This window comes from Gymnoscopelus braueri (assembly GCF_963280865.1).
Source record: "Gymnoscopelus braueri genome assembly, chromosome: 19".
Classification (NCBI taxonomy): domain Eukaryota; kingdom Metazoa; phylum Chordata; class Actinopteri; order Myctophiformes; family Myctophidae; genus Gymnoscopelus; species Gymnoscopelus braueri.
Genome location: NC_137621.1, coordinates 30,442,888 through 30,457,887, shown reverse-complemented (window position 1 = coordinate 30,457,887; position 15,000 = coordinate 30,442,888). Strand labels below are relative to the sequence as shown.

Genomic DNA, 15,000 nt, shown 5'->3' with positions numbered 1-15,000 from the left:
CATTATGTGCCTTATGAGTCTTTATGTAATGGGTAGTTGCAGCCAAGTCATCTGATTGGACTAACAGGCACTCCAGCTCGAGTTTATGAGCTTGTAAAGCACCACTCTGCAATGCTGTCAAACGGATGCTGAGCAAAGCGACTGGTAACTAGGGCATTACGTTTCATGCTAGCACTGTGAACACCCTGTACTAACATAAATACATACAGTACATATATACGTATATATATATATATATATACGTATATATATATATATATATATATATATATATATATATATATATATATATATATATATATATATATATATATATATATATATATATATATATATATATATATATATATATATATATGATCACTGAAAAAGAATGCTCTCTCAGGCACCATTGCGATGAGGGAAAACTTTAACATGATAAAAGCTATTTTGTCTTGACACTGTGTGGATGCTGAAAGACAACAGTGAGGCTGTCGACTGCAGAAGAGTGGGAGCTTTGACAGACCCTACCCCCACCCCTACCTCACACACACACCCCCACACAGTTTCCTTGACAACTCTGGACCAGTTGCTGGTTGCTAAGGCCTGCAACCAACAACCACTACCACAAAAAAAGAGTGCTCTTGTCAGGGGGCATTAGGGATTTCATAACAGAAGTACTGATACAGGAAGTATCGGTGACTAGGTTATATGAAGCACATATGATCGAACTTGCTTCTAAGGTATTGTGTTTTGGTTTGACTTTTGGCAACAGGTGTAGGAGAGGAGATAACAAGCTGGTTACAGACAACCAGCCCCCCCCCCCCCCCCATTCGCATTCTGCATGCTACTTAAACATTGCTGTTTATTACTAAAGTGCTGCCATTTTAAGGCTTTGTGCCATTAAAGGAACTTGGAAGTCTCTCTGCATCCAGCAGTCGTTAGAACACATCTTGTTTTTAATTCAGTTAAGGTATGCTACACCAGCGAGCACTCTTTATTGTTTATTATTGGCTTGAGAATACTGTGGTCAAGAGCAAGACTTTGCAGAGCTCTGCAATTTACCTACCTACCCCATCTGGCACACAGCATGTCAGTCTTATTGTTCATTTCTATCAGTGGATTAATATTTGTGTTGATAAGGCAAATTTTACTGGAACACGGCAGGGTGTGCTGTAAAACCGACATACTAATACATACTGACATGCCTGTTTGACCACTTTAGTAGGTTGGAAAACACAAAACGACTCAAGCGAAAATATATTAAAAAAGATTTGTCTGATTACTGACATGTAGCCCGGAACAGCACACACTGAACTTTTGGCTAACTCCTAGTCATAAATATTCATAGGAAACCCTGTAGACTAAGCAGACTTATATCACATAGACCTTGCACACAGAAATGCGTGCTATTTTGTTTGTATGCATTCCTTGCTAATCCTATTAGTTTCCCTGATATATTTTTTTAAGTTGATGTTTATTAACCTGATGGTGACCATGTGATGAACAAAGAAAGAAAGAAAGAAAACACCTTTTGAAGCAAGACCTGGCAAAGAAATGGCAGCATCAGTCACAACAAAACGTTTTGGATAGACAATAAACAAAGCAAAAGTGCCACAAAAATAAACCATAATAGCTTGAAATTGCTCGCATCTCCACCCGCCCTCCTTACAGACCGAAATCTTGCCCCTTGCCAACTTGGTTGAAACGAGCCCGTGTGAATACAAACCCTGGCCTTTACTCCACAGTGTTCAGACAGAGAGGGAGCTTTCTTGTGTGTGCTAGGGACAGCGTTGAGAATATCAGATAACAAAACAAGTCAAACCGTCCGGGAAAACATGGCTACCAGTGAAAACCCAATAGCCCCCGTGCACCACAGCTGCCTGGACTGTGCAGCTGGTGTGCACTCCTTAACCACTTAAACCCTATATGTTGTTGTTCGGGGTTCCCCAGGGCTCTATACTAGGTCCGCTCCCTTTACCCCCTCTACCAAAAATCTCTTCACCGAAAATAGCCCATCTACAAGCTTACAAGGTACTGTGAGTCCGAGTTGCAAGATTCAAGGCGGGAGCTTGTAAACCTGCTATTTTTGCCGAATGTTCACCTATGTTCAGTGAATGTTCGCCTATTATTATGACATGCCCAGAATTTGGGATGCTAGGGTTCAAGTGGTGGTTAAGTGGTGACACTATCCATTCCACTTCACCGCTGAAAAAGAACCAAGACATTTTGTGATATCTATCGGTCATCTCAGTCTGCCACAGAGTTTCACTGAAACTCTAGGTACAACTCATTTCCTTTGTATAAAAAGGCTCACAGATGAGGCCTGCATAAGGTGCATTGTGCTAATCTCCTTTTGATACAAAAGCTCCCAGTGAATTCTATCAAGTGTGGATTCGCTGGATTGAAACCTTTTGGGTTATCATGCGCTACATCAACATAGAGTACATTTGTAATACAAAGCTGCCAAAGTCCAACAGAAAGCATTGTAAACAACATAAATACATGTCATCTAGGGTAGGTACTTGGTCAAAAGGTATATTAGTGAAAAGTTTAACTTGCAACTTGCACACTGTTATATGGATCACTGACTCCTGCAACAAACCTTAGCAGATGTTTTAAAGATCAGTGAAACTACACAAATATCTGCACAGTAGATCATTGTGTTCACTGCTGTTCAAACTAAAACAATATGATTGTTGCCCTGTAATGCCTATCATAAATGCATCAAAGGCCCACGATAATATCAAGATATTTTATATCAAGACCAGCGAGAACATGGAAAAAAAATCTTCAACCACAACAACTTGTGAGGATAAAACTTTAGCCAGGCTGAGGGACTCTAAAAGAATCATAGAATCACCAGACTCATATCCACGCAGTGATATAGTCTGGCTACGGGAGGCTACCACTTCCCCATAACAGCCAGAGAGCTGAATAAATAACAAGATGCATCAGTGAATATAAAGCCAAAGACTTAAGGTAATTTTTTTCCTCCTAAACGATGGATTTAGGAGGCTCGTAAACACTAAACACGCTGCACCTCTGCATACTCCTAGGAGTACACGTTTCCCCATTTGAGAAACACTGCTTTAGTCAGACAGTGCTACGAGCTCTGTGGCAAAAAGACAAAAGCTAAAGTTACACAGAGGCTAAAACAAACAGAGTGCATCTCATTAACCACAGATGGGTGGATTTCGCAAGAGCTCAGAGCTATATTACAGTCAAAGCTCATGCTATGACACGCAAATGGGAAATGGAATTCTTATCATTTATAAATATTTTAATATTTTTTTATATTGTGATAAATATCGCATCGAGGACTTGTTGGAGTGATATTATCGTATTGTGACTTTTTGTTATGGTTACATCCTTAACAATACAGTGAATATTTGCATGTATGGTCCTGGGTCAATAGACTATAATCAGTCCTTATCTAATAAGTTCGGGCATTTCCCGTCATGCTTACCATGATATCACCGCTGCACTCGTACAGACAATGAAGCGCTAACTCCTGGTTTGTCCCGCCGCCATTCACTGCGCTGGAGCAGGCCAGGTGCATAAGGTCCTCCACTGAAAAAGAGTAGAGGAGAGAGAGATACAGAGACAATAAGTGAGATTGAGAGAGAGAGAGAGAGAGAGAGAGAGAGAGAGAGAGAGAGAGAGAAAGACAAAAAGCATGACACAGAAGAACATCACAAAGCACTTATAGATGTGATGAATAGTGCAGCAGTGTCCTGAGTGGACGTACATGCATCGCTGTAAAATGAAATTGGAGTTGGAGATCAATGCCTTAAACATCTTCCAAAGATAGATCTAAACAAAGAATCTAAACAAAAAAGGAAATGTTTTGTTTTGAGATTTAAAAAAAATGATGGCATTTCTGATTTATTCGATAATAGATTTGAGAGAGATTTGACAGGAAAGAGAGCATAGGGAAGGGAAGCAGAGGATTACCCTTCTGCCGGAAGTCTGGTTTTTCCTCAAGGTCATGTAGTGGAGCCCAGACCAGTTCAGCCTTGTGCTGGTCCAGATGGACATCTGATCGCTGCCTCTGCTCTGGAATCTCTGCCTGGTACCGAGACCCAATATTGATCCGCCTGGGGGACATGACAATGAGTGACAGTGTGGAAGTTTAGCTGAAAGTGAAATTGTGACTCACCGGGTAATGATGTAAGACTCTATGATTCGGTTTGAGATAGGACATGGTAATCTTGTTACGGGCAAAATGTTTCTTTTTATATTTAAAAAAAACAAGAATACACTTTCTGAATGGGTTCAAACGGCCAAGCGAACCAGCCCTGGTGAGTCATGGGAGAAATAGTCAAATGGGAATGTAGAACAATAAGCTAAAGCCAAGTGCCTTTTTTGATATGCAGCAAATCTGTGGTTAATGTACTGGTAAGTCTAAGAGGTTTTATCGTTTGCTTTCATAGTTAGTTCTAAGACATAAATGTCAAATGTGAATTTTGAATCAATAAACAAACATGCATTCTGAATAATTCTTACAAACTCAAGTATAAGTTGGCTCTGTGATTCTGCAATCACAAGGCATTCAAACGCAGACAATTCAGAGCTAAAATGGAAACTGGAAATGGAAAATAAGCTGTAATCATGTTGCATCATGTTGGCAGACTATTCCTATCCAAGGATGTTCCTTTCCTCCCACCCTCCCTTGCCCCTCTCAGGCCTCAGAGCCTGCAGTATTTCCAGCTGAGTATATATGTGTATTCTGGCAGCCTACCCCCAGGGTGAGTGGGTGGGCTGGGGTAAGCTAAGCCTCTATGGCTGGGTGCATGTTTGGGAGCAGCAGCAGGCCGGGCTGAAAGCCTGATTTATGGGGCGCTGGCTGCTTCTTGTCCCCGCCTGACTGCTCAACAGCTGGTACCAGTCAGTGAACGGCTCCCACAATGCATCCTGGTTTCTCCCAGTCCCTTTCCCCACCCCAGCACACTGACATTGCTGGTAAAAAAAAAGGCCCAGATAAATCGACTCTATCTGGGTCAGATCCAATGGGATCCATCTCTGTTCCTTTCAAGCCCACGGGAATCAGCACACACTCTTCTGCCATCGCAACTTTCCCAACTAATGTCCCTGCTATCATTGGGAGCAGACACACAGACAGTTGTGGCACTAGCTAGCTTTGAGGCTGAGTCAGCTTTTAAGGCTTTCATTCAGTAGTTAATAACGGGGGCCTGTTCTGACAAGAGGCACTTTTTATCAAAAGGGAGATTGGACAGTGTGGTGAGAATAGAGGGGAAAATGTCAGTGCTATAGCTAGATGCTTGACAGGGAAGGAGATACCAGTGAGCAACAGTGGTAGAGCGCAGGCTTCTTTGAAAGGGCGGGTTATGGTTTTTCGTAAGTCATTAATGTCCGGGACTCCTTTCAAGACATTTCAAGTCTTGATCCCGGTGTGTATAGTTTGAGAAACCGTTTGCAGAGCTGCTGTTGATGATTCATAGCAATGCTACTGCAAGTTTCACTATTTCACAATTCATTCCACCGAAGAATGACAGACCAATTCCACAGCTCTGGGCTTTTGTAAACATAGGAGGGTTTGGTGGAGGGTAATGTGGATATGCAGACTTGCAGAGTACTCACGGCTCTATGCTGACTGGAGTGGCCTCGCCCATGGCTGATAGGATTGGAGGCGTGATGTCACAGCTGTCTAAAGGAGCAGAAAAAGAAAATATCCACTCAGTAACATTATCAAACCATATTACTTCTAAACAGTGGTAATAGAAGGCTACATGTAAATTATGGGTACAAGACTTATCGCCTTTGAGAGAAAGTACTCCATTTGCACACTACAGACAAATATTTAGAGCAAATCAATACGCATAAGCCTTTCACTTGTAACACTGAGCTATGGATGCAGATTGTTCTAGTTAGTCATTCAATTACTGCTCCGTAAAATAATGAACATTTCTATTCCTGACTAGATATACACTGGATATTCATGGGTAAGAGGAAATCATTGTTTCCAGTGATTGTTAAATTATGATTCAACTTCCAGAGGCTAGATGTCTGAGAAGAACCAGCAAGTGAACAATGCAATCTAGATCCAGGAAGACTGGAGGGCTTTTTTTTTAGACTCACTGGAGCGTAGCAGGCTGCGTGTGGCCGACTTGGGAGTGACGGGCGGAGGCAGACCCTGGCTGCTGGCAGCAGCAGAAGACAGGAAGGTGGAGAAGTAGAGGCCGGAGCCCTCGCGGACAGGGCTGAGGATGGGCGGCGGGGTGTATGGGGGCATGGTGAGGGGGTTGTCGGCCAGGCGGACCGGGGAGCGCAGGTGGCTCTGGTAAGGAGTAATGGTGGAGTAGAACGACGGGGCGATGAAGGTGCCGGGTTTAGGGGGCGGGATGAAGAGAGGCTCGGGCCGCGGTCGGCGCTTGGACTTCTTGCCGTCGTCTTCTTTCTCACCCTCCGTCCCACCATTCTGGGGAGAGGACCAGTGATGTCAGGGTTTTGTTTTGGACTTTGATTAAAAAATATTTTTTAGGCAGTTTGGGTTTTATTTACATGAGACAGTGTAGATAGGAAGCAGTGCTAAATAACAATGCTAAATCTAAAGACACTGTTGTTCACTGATGCATATAGTTACAATGCAAAGTACTCCATGTCATTATATGTAATATGCGCGTGGCCACACACACATACGCACACGCGCACACACACACGCACACGCACACGCACACACACACACACACACACACACACACACACACACACACACACACACACAACGTCGGCATTCCCTGGACTATTTATCCAGGGAAATCCTTGATAGAACGGGATATCTCAATGCTGTGCAGTGCTGTACACACAGTAATGTACAGCATAGGCCACTCCATCCTGTAGTATGGTTAAACCCTGTTAATCTGCCTGATCTGGGACAGTGCATCCAGTTCACTAAATCTACCTCAGCTGAAAGAGAGTAGGGGACAAAGGGTGGGGGGCTGAAATGGGGGCAGGGGGATTCAGGAACATACTGGGGTGGGGTGGCGTATAGGGAGAGGGAAGCTGAGCAAAAAAAAAAGGAAGGATGGAGATGGTGGCAAAGATTATAGGAGAATAAAAGTGTCACACAGAAAACTAAATGTACTTTCACTTCCATTTAAAACAGAAATATACTGAACCCTAACCCCAAAATCCTACTTGAAACTTCCCCTAGTCTCACTGCCATGCACCATAAAACCATGACATCGAAAGTAAAAATGTAACACTGGACTCACCTGCCCTGAGCTCTCTGACAAGTTGTTTCTGTGTGAGCGTCGCCGGGTGACGATGACAGAGGGCTTATGGTCAGCTCTACCCAGGTCCTGGAAGTTCTGGGGTCTCGGGGGCCAACCGGAGTCAAGAGCTGCCCCATCCTCCCTGTTTGGGGATGAGGGGTCGGGTCTCCGCACTGGTACAGACACGGGGATGACAAGAGGCAGGAGGCTGTCATCTCTCGGCCGCTTGACATTCAGACCCTCTGGTTCAGTGGGGCTCCATGGCCTATGTGGTTCCTAAGGAAGATAAAGGGGGGGGGGGGGAGCTGTTAGGTTACATGGCTGTAGTTTTTAAAACAATACATGTCTGTAGTTTTTAAAACAATACATAGGGTGGAAACCTTCTATGATGTTGTGGATGATCGGTGTTTTTAAATTCCACTGATTTATTTCCAAACCAATCTGGATGACAGCATCAGCTAAATGTGGGTCTGTGTACCCCTAGGGGTAAACACAGATACTACAGGTACATGAGAGGCAGTGGAAAATGTTTGTATTAATTTATTTTACTCCTATGTCTAATGGTAAAACATTGACAACCTATGTGTGAACCTGCTGATCTGTAAATCAAATTACATACAAACTTGACTAACACAACTGTTGAATTGAATAGGAAGCTATTCTTATTTGCACATTATTTGAACATATTGACATCAAAACTGGTTATGCTGCTTATTGAAATGTTATGGCCACAGTTTAAAGTAAATCTGCTCAGGAGGCACTCAATTTCTTTGTAATGTTATATTCTTCCAAAGTTGTCTTATCATTCATTGATAGCCTCATATGCTAGCTATGTAGTTTTCTAAGCAAAATGTTATGTCGAGTAAAGGGGGTTCTTGGATTAAGAAATCGGGAAAAGGGGGTACTGTAGCCAAAAGGTTTGAGAACCACTTTATTAGAACATGGGTACTAACAAAATAAGGAAACAATAATTAAAAGAGCACTTTTTCTTTATTCAACTCTATGTGACGAGAATTTTCAACTCTATCACACATTATCACTCAGACACAAAAGTATTTCATTGCCCAGTTTAGTTTGGGCCGATTATTATTTTAATCTTGACGAACTAGGCACTTCAGATGATTCTGCATTTGCATTCACATTATAAGAACTATGCATTAACACAGGCTAAATAAGGGCTAAAGCGTAAAGTATCGTGCATGCATGAGGAGCCCCCCCCTCAAATATATATAATAATAATCGTAGGGCTTGCTGATCGTCCAACCAAGACGACGTGAAAAATAATAAGATATAGAATCAGCAAGCAAATGGGGTGTGAATCAGAGAAGTCAATACAACATCATGAGACTGATTCATGCATGCATTATTAATAGGAAGAAACCCCAAATAGAAAATATACTTCTGAAAATTCATTAAGACAAGGGTGGGTGGTATATTGCAGCCATTTTCTGTAAGATTTCCAAAACAAGATATGATGACATTAACCAAAATCCAAAATAATTCCGCAAGCTGAAACCCAATACTTTATTGAAAGGTGAGCTGCTCTGTATCTCCGGACTGCACATGCACGTCAAAGGGTATGCCTGCAATGGCATTCCTCACATTGCTGCATGCAGTAACCATAATGATTGGGCATGAGTTGCAGCAGCGTGCGTATGCATTCGAGTAATCATCAACTTTGAAGCAAACTCGGAAGCCATGAAAACCAAGACCACATTGTGGGTCAGACGAGGTCTGTTGCACGAGGTGGCCATACTGCGCCAACGTATTTAACAGCGGAAGGAGAAGCGTGCATATTTAGGACCGTGGTTACGCTGGGTCCCTTGTTCATTATTCCCAATGGAAAACTCCAGCCCCTACACCACAGCTAGGGAGAGAGCAGTATTCTGCTGAGCATTGCAAGCAGGGCAGCCCCCCACCCCTGTATGGGGGGGGGGGGGTGTTGCCAGGGTGGAGTTTCACTCCACAGTGGGGGGGGATGGGGGGTGTACACTGTAACAGGCATGTAACCGACACAGCCTCTCTCTGTATGTTTCAGCCAACTTGTGGGGCATGGCCATGCTAAAGCTACAGCTAGGCTAGAAGCTAACCTAAAACTACAGCCATATGCTTGCGATTTAAGATCCATACCACTGCTGTTTAGTAATAGCAATGTAGGCTTACTCAAGTATAGGGATTACATTATGTGACAATCTGTTCCCTTTCTGAAACAGCAACAGAAAGTAGTAGAAATGTTGATAAGCTACCTACATTGAGATAGCTATAAACATGAAGTGGGAAAAAACTTCTCACTAGACACTGGATGTACCTTGTGCCATACCATATAACACATTTATACTGTGGCATGTCTGCTATGTTAAAGCACAGACTTGTATAGCTTTTTCCTCAAAGAGACAGAGACAGAGACAAAGAGAGATAGAAACAGAACGGTCCACATACACAGAGTGGACTGTACCGTTCAGCTGTGGTTTGTTGCGTTCGCAGGGTGTTGACAGTATTTCTACCGAAAAAGCATTAATTACAAACAACACAAATCCTGGCAGGCATTGCCTGACAGATGCATTAGATCTAGTTTGTTCCAATTCCTGCACTTGCTTGGGGAGCTAAAAATCCCATTGCAATTATACCCTGACTTAACACAAGCAAAATGGATTCTTAGTGGCTCTGAAGCTAGTAAAGGCATTTGGCTTGCAGTGATAGATATACACTAGCGTAAATACTGTACGCTCTGTCACACAGCCTAGCCTAAGTTTTTAGTCTTGGTCAACCTTTACTTTTATTATACGTAGATTTTCAGGCTTAATATTCACGGATGAAAGCATAAGTAATGATTTAGAAAGAGAGAAAACAAGGGACAGAGAGAGACACAGATAGCAGCGATATCTGATACAGATTTGGACTAGACTAAAGCTAGACTGAACATTCACATTCACAACATTACAAACACACCATGAGAGTGCCTTAACCCACTGACCCACTGCTGCTGACATCCGGCTTACTCACCTTAACCACATGAGATGGCAGAGACTCCATTTCTGAGGCCTTCTGTGCGAGTGTTTCCAGGTTCACTTCCTGAGAGACCCTGCGCTTCCTGCGTGTGCTTTGGATGACCCCTGTCGGCGCTGCCTGGATCTCCACTGCACCGTTCTGGGAGGAGCCTGGCGGCCCCGGGCCCAACTGATCAGAGGGAGAGACGAGGAAGGGGTTGTCGGACGGTGCCCCACCTTCCTTGGAGAGACGCCTGGATCTGCGAGGCTGTAGCTGGGGCTGCGACTGAGGCTGGAGAGAGGGCTGCAGGGGCTCACTAGGTTCCTGTGGTTCTGGCGTGATGTCCTGGATGATGGGCTCCTGGACCTTTGGTGGGGGAGTTACAGTGGTCTCCTGGGAGTGTACCACCACGGGAGGCTGTGTGTGTGGGTGAGGGTGTGTGTTTTGTGAGCTGGGGTAATAGTCAAGCACATGAGGGTTTTGTTGTGGCAACTGCTGATGTTGCATTTGCTGCTGCATTTGGTGCTGCTGCTGTTGCTGTTGTATTTGCTGCTGCTCATGGTGTATTTGTTGTTGCTGTTGCATTTGTTGCTGCTGTAGTTGTTGCTGTACATGTCGTTGATGGAGGATCTGCTGTTGCTGCATTTGATGGTGTTGCTGCTGCTGTTGCATCTGCTGCTGTTGGAGAATGTGGTGTTGCTGTTGCCGATGTATTTGCTCTTGCTTCTGTTGCTGCTGCAACTGGTGTGGGGGCTTTGCCTGCGTCGAGTAATTCAGGTTGGGTAAGGTTGTTCTGTTGCCCTGGAAGGTCTGGTAGTAGCCTGCTAGGTGCTGCTTGGGCTGGCCAAAGGCTAACTGAAAAGGCTGTAGGACTGAGCTTCCCCCTGGGTTGGACACATTGTGCTGCTGAGCGTTCAGTGCCCCTGGTTTAAGAGGTTGCTGAAACGCTTGGGATTGCTGCTGCTGCTGCTGTTGCTGTTGTTGCTGCTGCTGTTGCTGCTGCTGCTGCTGTTGTTGCTGCTGCTGTTGCTGTTGTTGTTGTTGTTGCTGCTGCTGCTGTTGTTGCTGCTGCTGTTGTTGTTGATGTTGTTGTTGTTGTTGTTGCTGCTGCTGTTGGTCCCACTCCAGACCCCGGGCCTTGGCCACATCTCTGTAGACCTCACCAGCAGGGTTGGCCCCTACTGGCTTGTCTGGAGCCCTGGTTGGTGGTTGCTGCTGCTGTTGTGGCTCCTGCAAGCCAGGGGCCTCGTGCAGCGTCTTTGCAAACTGCCCAGCCTGGGGCCTTGAGTCTGTCACATTAACACCTCCCAGGTAATTAGCAAAGTTCTGTCCCCAGTTAGCCATTGCAGTCCAAGCTACAGCTCTCTGTTGCTGGGGCTGAGGCGGCTGTTGTGGCTGGCCAGGCTCCTGAGGGGCCCATTTCATAGGCACCGTTTGCTGATAGTGACCCCGGCTCTGGTCACCCTTATCTGGGCTGAAGATGACCGAATTGAGATACATGTGGGGGGCCTCTGGGTTGGCAGACACCGTGCTAGCAGCTTCGCTTTGTCCGGGCTCTGAGGCAGGGCCGCTTAGACCATAGTATGGACCCTCTGGGTGCTGAGAAGTCTCCTTCATCGCTACTCCTTGGTCGCTGAAAAAAGTGATGCGCTTGCCTGTTCTCTTAGTGCTGGGCTTCTGCTGGGCCGGTACGCTCATGGCCAGCATGAATGAAAAAGCAGGTCTGTGTGCAGGTTTATGGACTGGGGGGTTACAACTGCAAGCACATGCCCCAACAAGCCCACCAACTATTATTATGTATTTATTGAAGCTAATTATTGTTTGTATAAGTCCACTATATTTGACTGATCCAAGAATAAAGCAAGCACGAAAAAAATGCTTGCGTATACCCTTTAACAGGGTACATACAATAGCGTTAAAAAAAAAGGGGCAGTGGTAGGAGCAGTTGTCTGGGTCAAACAAGGTACTCTTCTCTTCCCTCTGCTGTTGTACTTGATCTACTCAGTGGCCGGCCTGAAGGAGTCCATGTGTTCTGCTGATTCATGTACAGCTCCCTGTGAAAGGAGAATGGGAGAGGGGGGAGGTCAAGCAGGGTGCACTCAAACTAAAGAGGTCCCCTGCAGGGGGCTTCCATTGTCAGCCCCGCCTCAGCGATGTCAAAACCTGCCGTTTGCCTTTTCAACAATAGACCTCGGCTGAAAGGTACCGGGTGGGAGAATAGAGGAGGGGAGGAGAGATAAGAGGGGGTGGGCGGGCTAAGCTATGTCATTATTAGCTAAACTCACATGACACTAGGATATGGGCCTGCAAACAGTCGATTGTAGAGATAGATGATCTAGCTCTTTAGGGACCCGGGGTGGGAGTTTGGAGAGATGTCTCAATCGATGGTTCCTGAAAATTATGTTGTGGGGTGATATTACGGCACAGTTTATGATAGCCTGGGCGTAGCACTGAAGCTCATGCACAAACACTGACACACATAAATGGACAAACTAAATCTTGCACTTCTATCCTTGTGAAGACGAATGATTTCCATTGACAACATTTGCTCCCTAACATCACTAATACATGTCTAACTCTGACCTTAACATAAATCTAATTATAACCTGAAAACTATGTCCTAACACGAAAACATCCCCATGACAAGTGTCCTCACTTCCCAATTCCCATTATTTTATATTAATAATTTTATATTAGTACAGAACAAAAACCCAGACACACACAGGTGTGTCAACTCAGGTTGTTCAATATGTGGACTTAATTGGTAACTGGAGCACTTTCTCCCTGTGCAGAGTCAGACCCTAAAAATATTAATTACTATAGCTCACAGAAACCTTCTGCACTTTTCTTGGAGCCCCCCTGTGGTTTTTGTCGACACCAACATAGAAAGAAATGGGTCAAAAGCAGTTGTTGGAACGCTACACAAATTACTCTTTACAACAGCCTCTGACTCATCAGTCACAGAAATAAAGGGAAGCCAGTGCCCTTTGAACCATGCATGCATCCTCAAAAGGGAAGGGCAAATGAAAACTGAGCGAGTGTGAGTCATTACAAAAGGAAAATGTAAAAAATGAAAAGTGATTGCTGAATAGCCTTGTAAGTCAAAGCAGCTTTACATGCCTTGCAAGAACTGGTACTCAAGGAGCCATTTCCACTGCCATGGCAACAGATTGCAGAATACAAAAATATAAATGTCTGAAAATAATCCTGTTAAGAGTTTCAGAAAGATTGCAACACAATTGCCTTTGCCAAGTGATACGATGCATAGCTTAACTCAATATCTCTCTTAACATATGAAAGCCTGTGGCAACTTTTGTATCAGGAAACTAACAAAAAAAAGAAGAGACATTTACAATACTTGTGTGGCATTAGCAATAACTATGAAGAAATGTTTCCGCATAAGCAATACCATAAGAATAAAGAGCTTTCCTGCAAAGGCAAGAATGAGCCAAAACTTAACCTTGCCACTACTGCAGAACTTTACACAACGCAATTTGTCAGGATGACATGCATAAATATAGGAATCTATAAGACATGGTGTACACTGAGGCTACCTCTGACATCTGAAGAAGAGATCACCAATTGTCACCCTTTACTCTGGTGGCCCACTAATGTAGCGCGCACACACACACACACACACACACACACACACACACACACACACACACACACACACACACACACACACACGCACACACACACGCGCACACACACGCGCACACACACACACACACACTCACACACACACACCTTAAAATAGACAGCTGCAGCTGTTCAGATCCTGCACTGGCTGTGGGGCAGCACACAGGCTGTGGACCCTGACTGACCAGGGCAACACAAACATGGTGATTCAAACAGCTAGACATGTTATGCATGCTTATAACGTGCTATGCATTGTCTATATTAGCCACTTCGCCATATCCTGTGTGGAGCAATTACATTGTTCTTCTATGTATAATGCTAAATCCCAAAAGTGTAAATTGTAGTGCATAAGGAATATCTTTCTGCAGAATGCACCTTTCCTGCAAAGGCAAGAATGTAGCGCGGGCAACAACGGGCTGTGTTGAAGGAAGCAGTTATTTTAAAAGAGGCGCTCGGTGAGCATGCAGACAGTATAGGCTATAGTCGCATTGGTTCTCAACCTTTTCAGGCCGCGGCCCCCCAAAATAATCATATTTAAACTGGGGACCCCCCCCACCCCAAGCATTTGGAATTGTAGGAGTTGAGGCATTACATTTTGTTTGACTCGGTTCCACAGATAAATATTATGAAAATAGCACACAACGCCTCGCAACACTTGCAGATCGGCTATTTTAATTATTGTTTTAACCTCTTTCTTATATCATTTGACATGGCCATGTTTTGATGCAGTAATGGTCTTTTTCATTTCATTTTTTTTTTTTTTTAATGTCTTAAAAGTCATTTTCACTTCACTGTCATCTGGGGAAAAAATCATGTGGGGACCCCCCTGGGGGTCCCGACCCACAGATTGAGAACCACTGGGCTAGTGCACAATAGCCGCACACTGACTCTATCTATTCGAGGTGAGGGATCATGACGCATCACAGGTACAGCATTACACAAGCCTCGTGTGGATTTTAACCCAATAAACAAGGCGACGCGTTAAACAGACGTAAATCCATTACCGTTTCCCAATGTAAACCGCCCCGTGCAGCCGTTCAAAGAGCAAGTCGCGGCGAAAGTGAACATGCAAGTCAAGTCAGACATGATCGCCAGGGTACAAGTGTGAATTTGGCAAATGGAGAAAGAGAGAGAGAGGAAAAAACACGCAGCG

General features: G+C 44.4%; 1 protein-coding gene across 3 annotated transcripts in view; it reads right to left on the bottom strand.

The window, feature by feature from the left end:
- The window catches only part of mideasb (mitotic deacetylase associated SANT domain protein b), a 31,229-nt gene that overhangs the window by 12,716 nt on the left and 3,513 nt on the right, over nucleotides 1–15,000 (bottom strand). For all 3 annotated transcript variants that reach the window (XM_080413745.1, XM_080413747.1, XM_080413746.1), the window contains exons 2-7: nucleotides 10,221–12,259; nucleotides 7,218–7,493; nucleotides 6,082–6,421; nucleotides 5,584–5,650; nucleotides 3,937–4,079; nucleotides 3,449–3,552 (exon numbers count right to left, since the gene is read on the bottom strand). In XM_080413745.1, coding sequence (XP_080269871.1) covers nucleotides 3,449–3,552; nucleotides 3,937–4,079; nucleotides 5,584–5,650; nucleotides 6,082–6,421; nucleotides 7,218–7,493; nucleotides 10,221–11,912 — 2,622 coding nt within the window. In that variant the 5' untranslated portion in view covers nucleotides 11,913–12,259. The remainder of the gene's footprint in view (nucleotides 1–3,448; nucleotides 3,553–3,936; nucleotides 4,080–5,583; nucleotides 5,651–6,081; nucleotides 6,422–7,217; nucleotides 7,494–10,220; nucleotides 12,260–15,000) is intronic.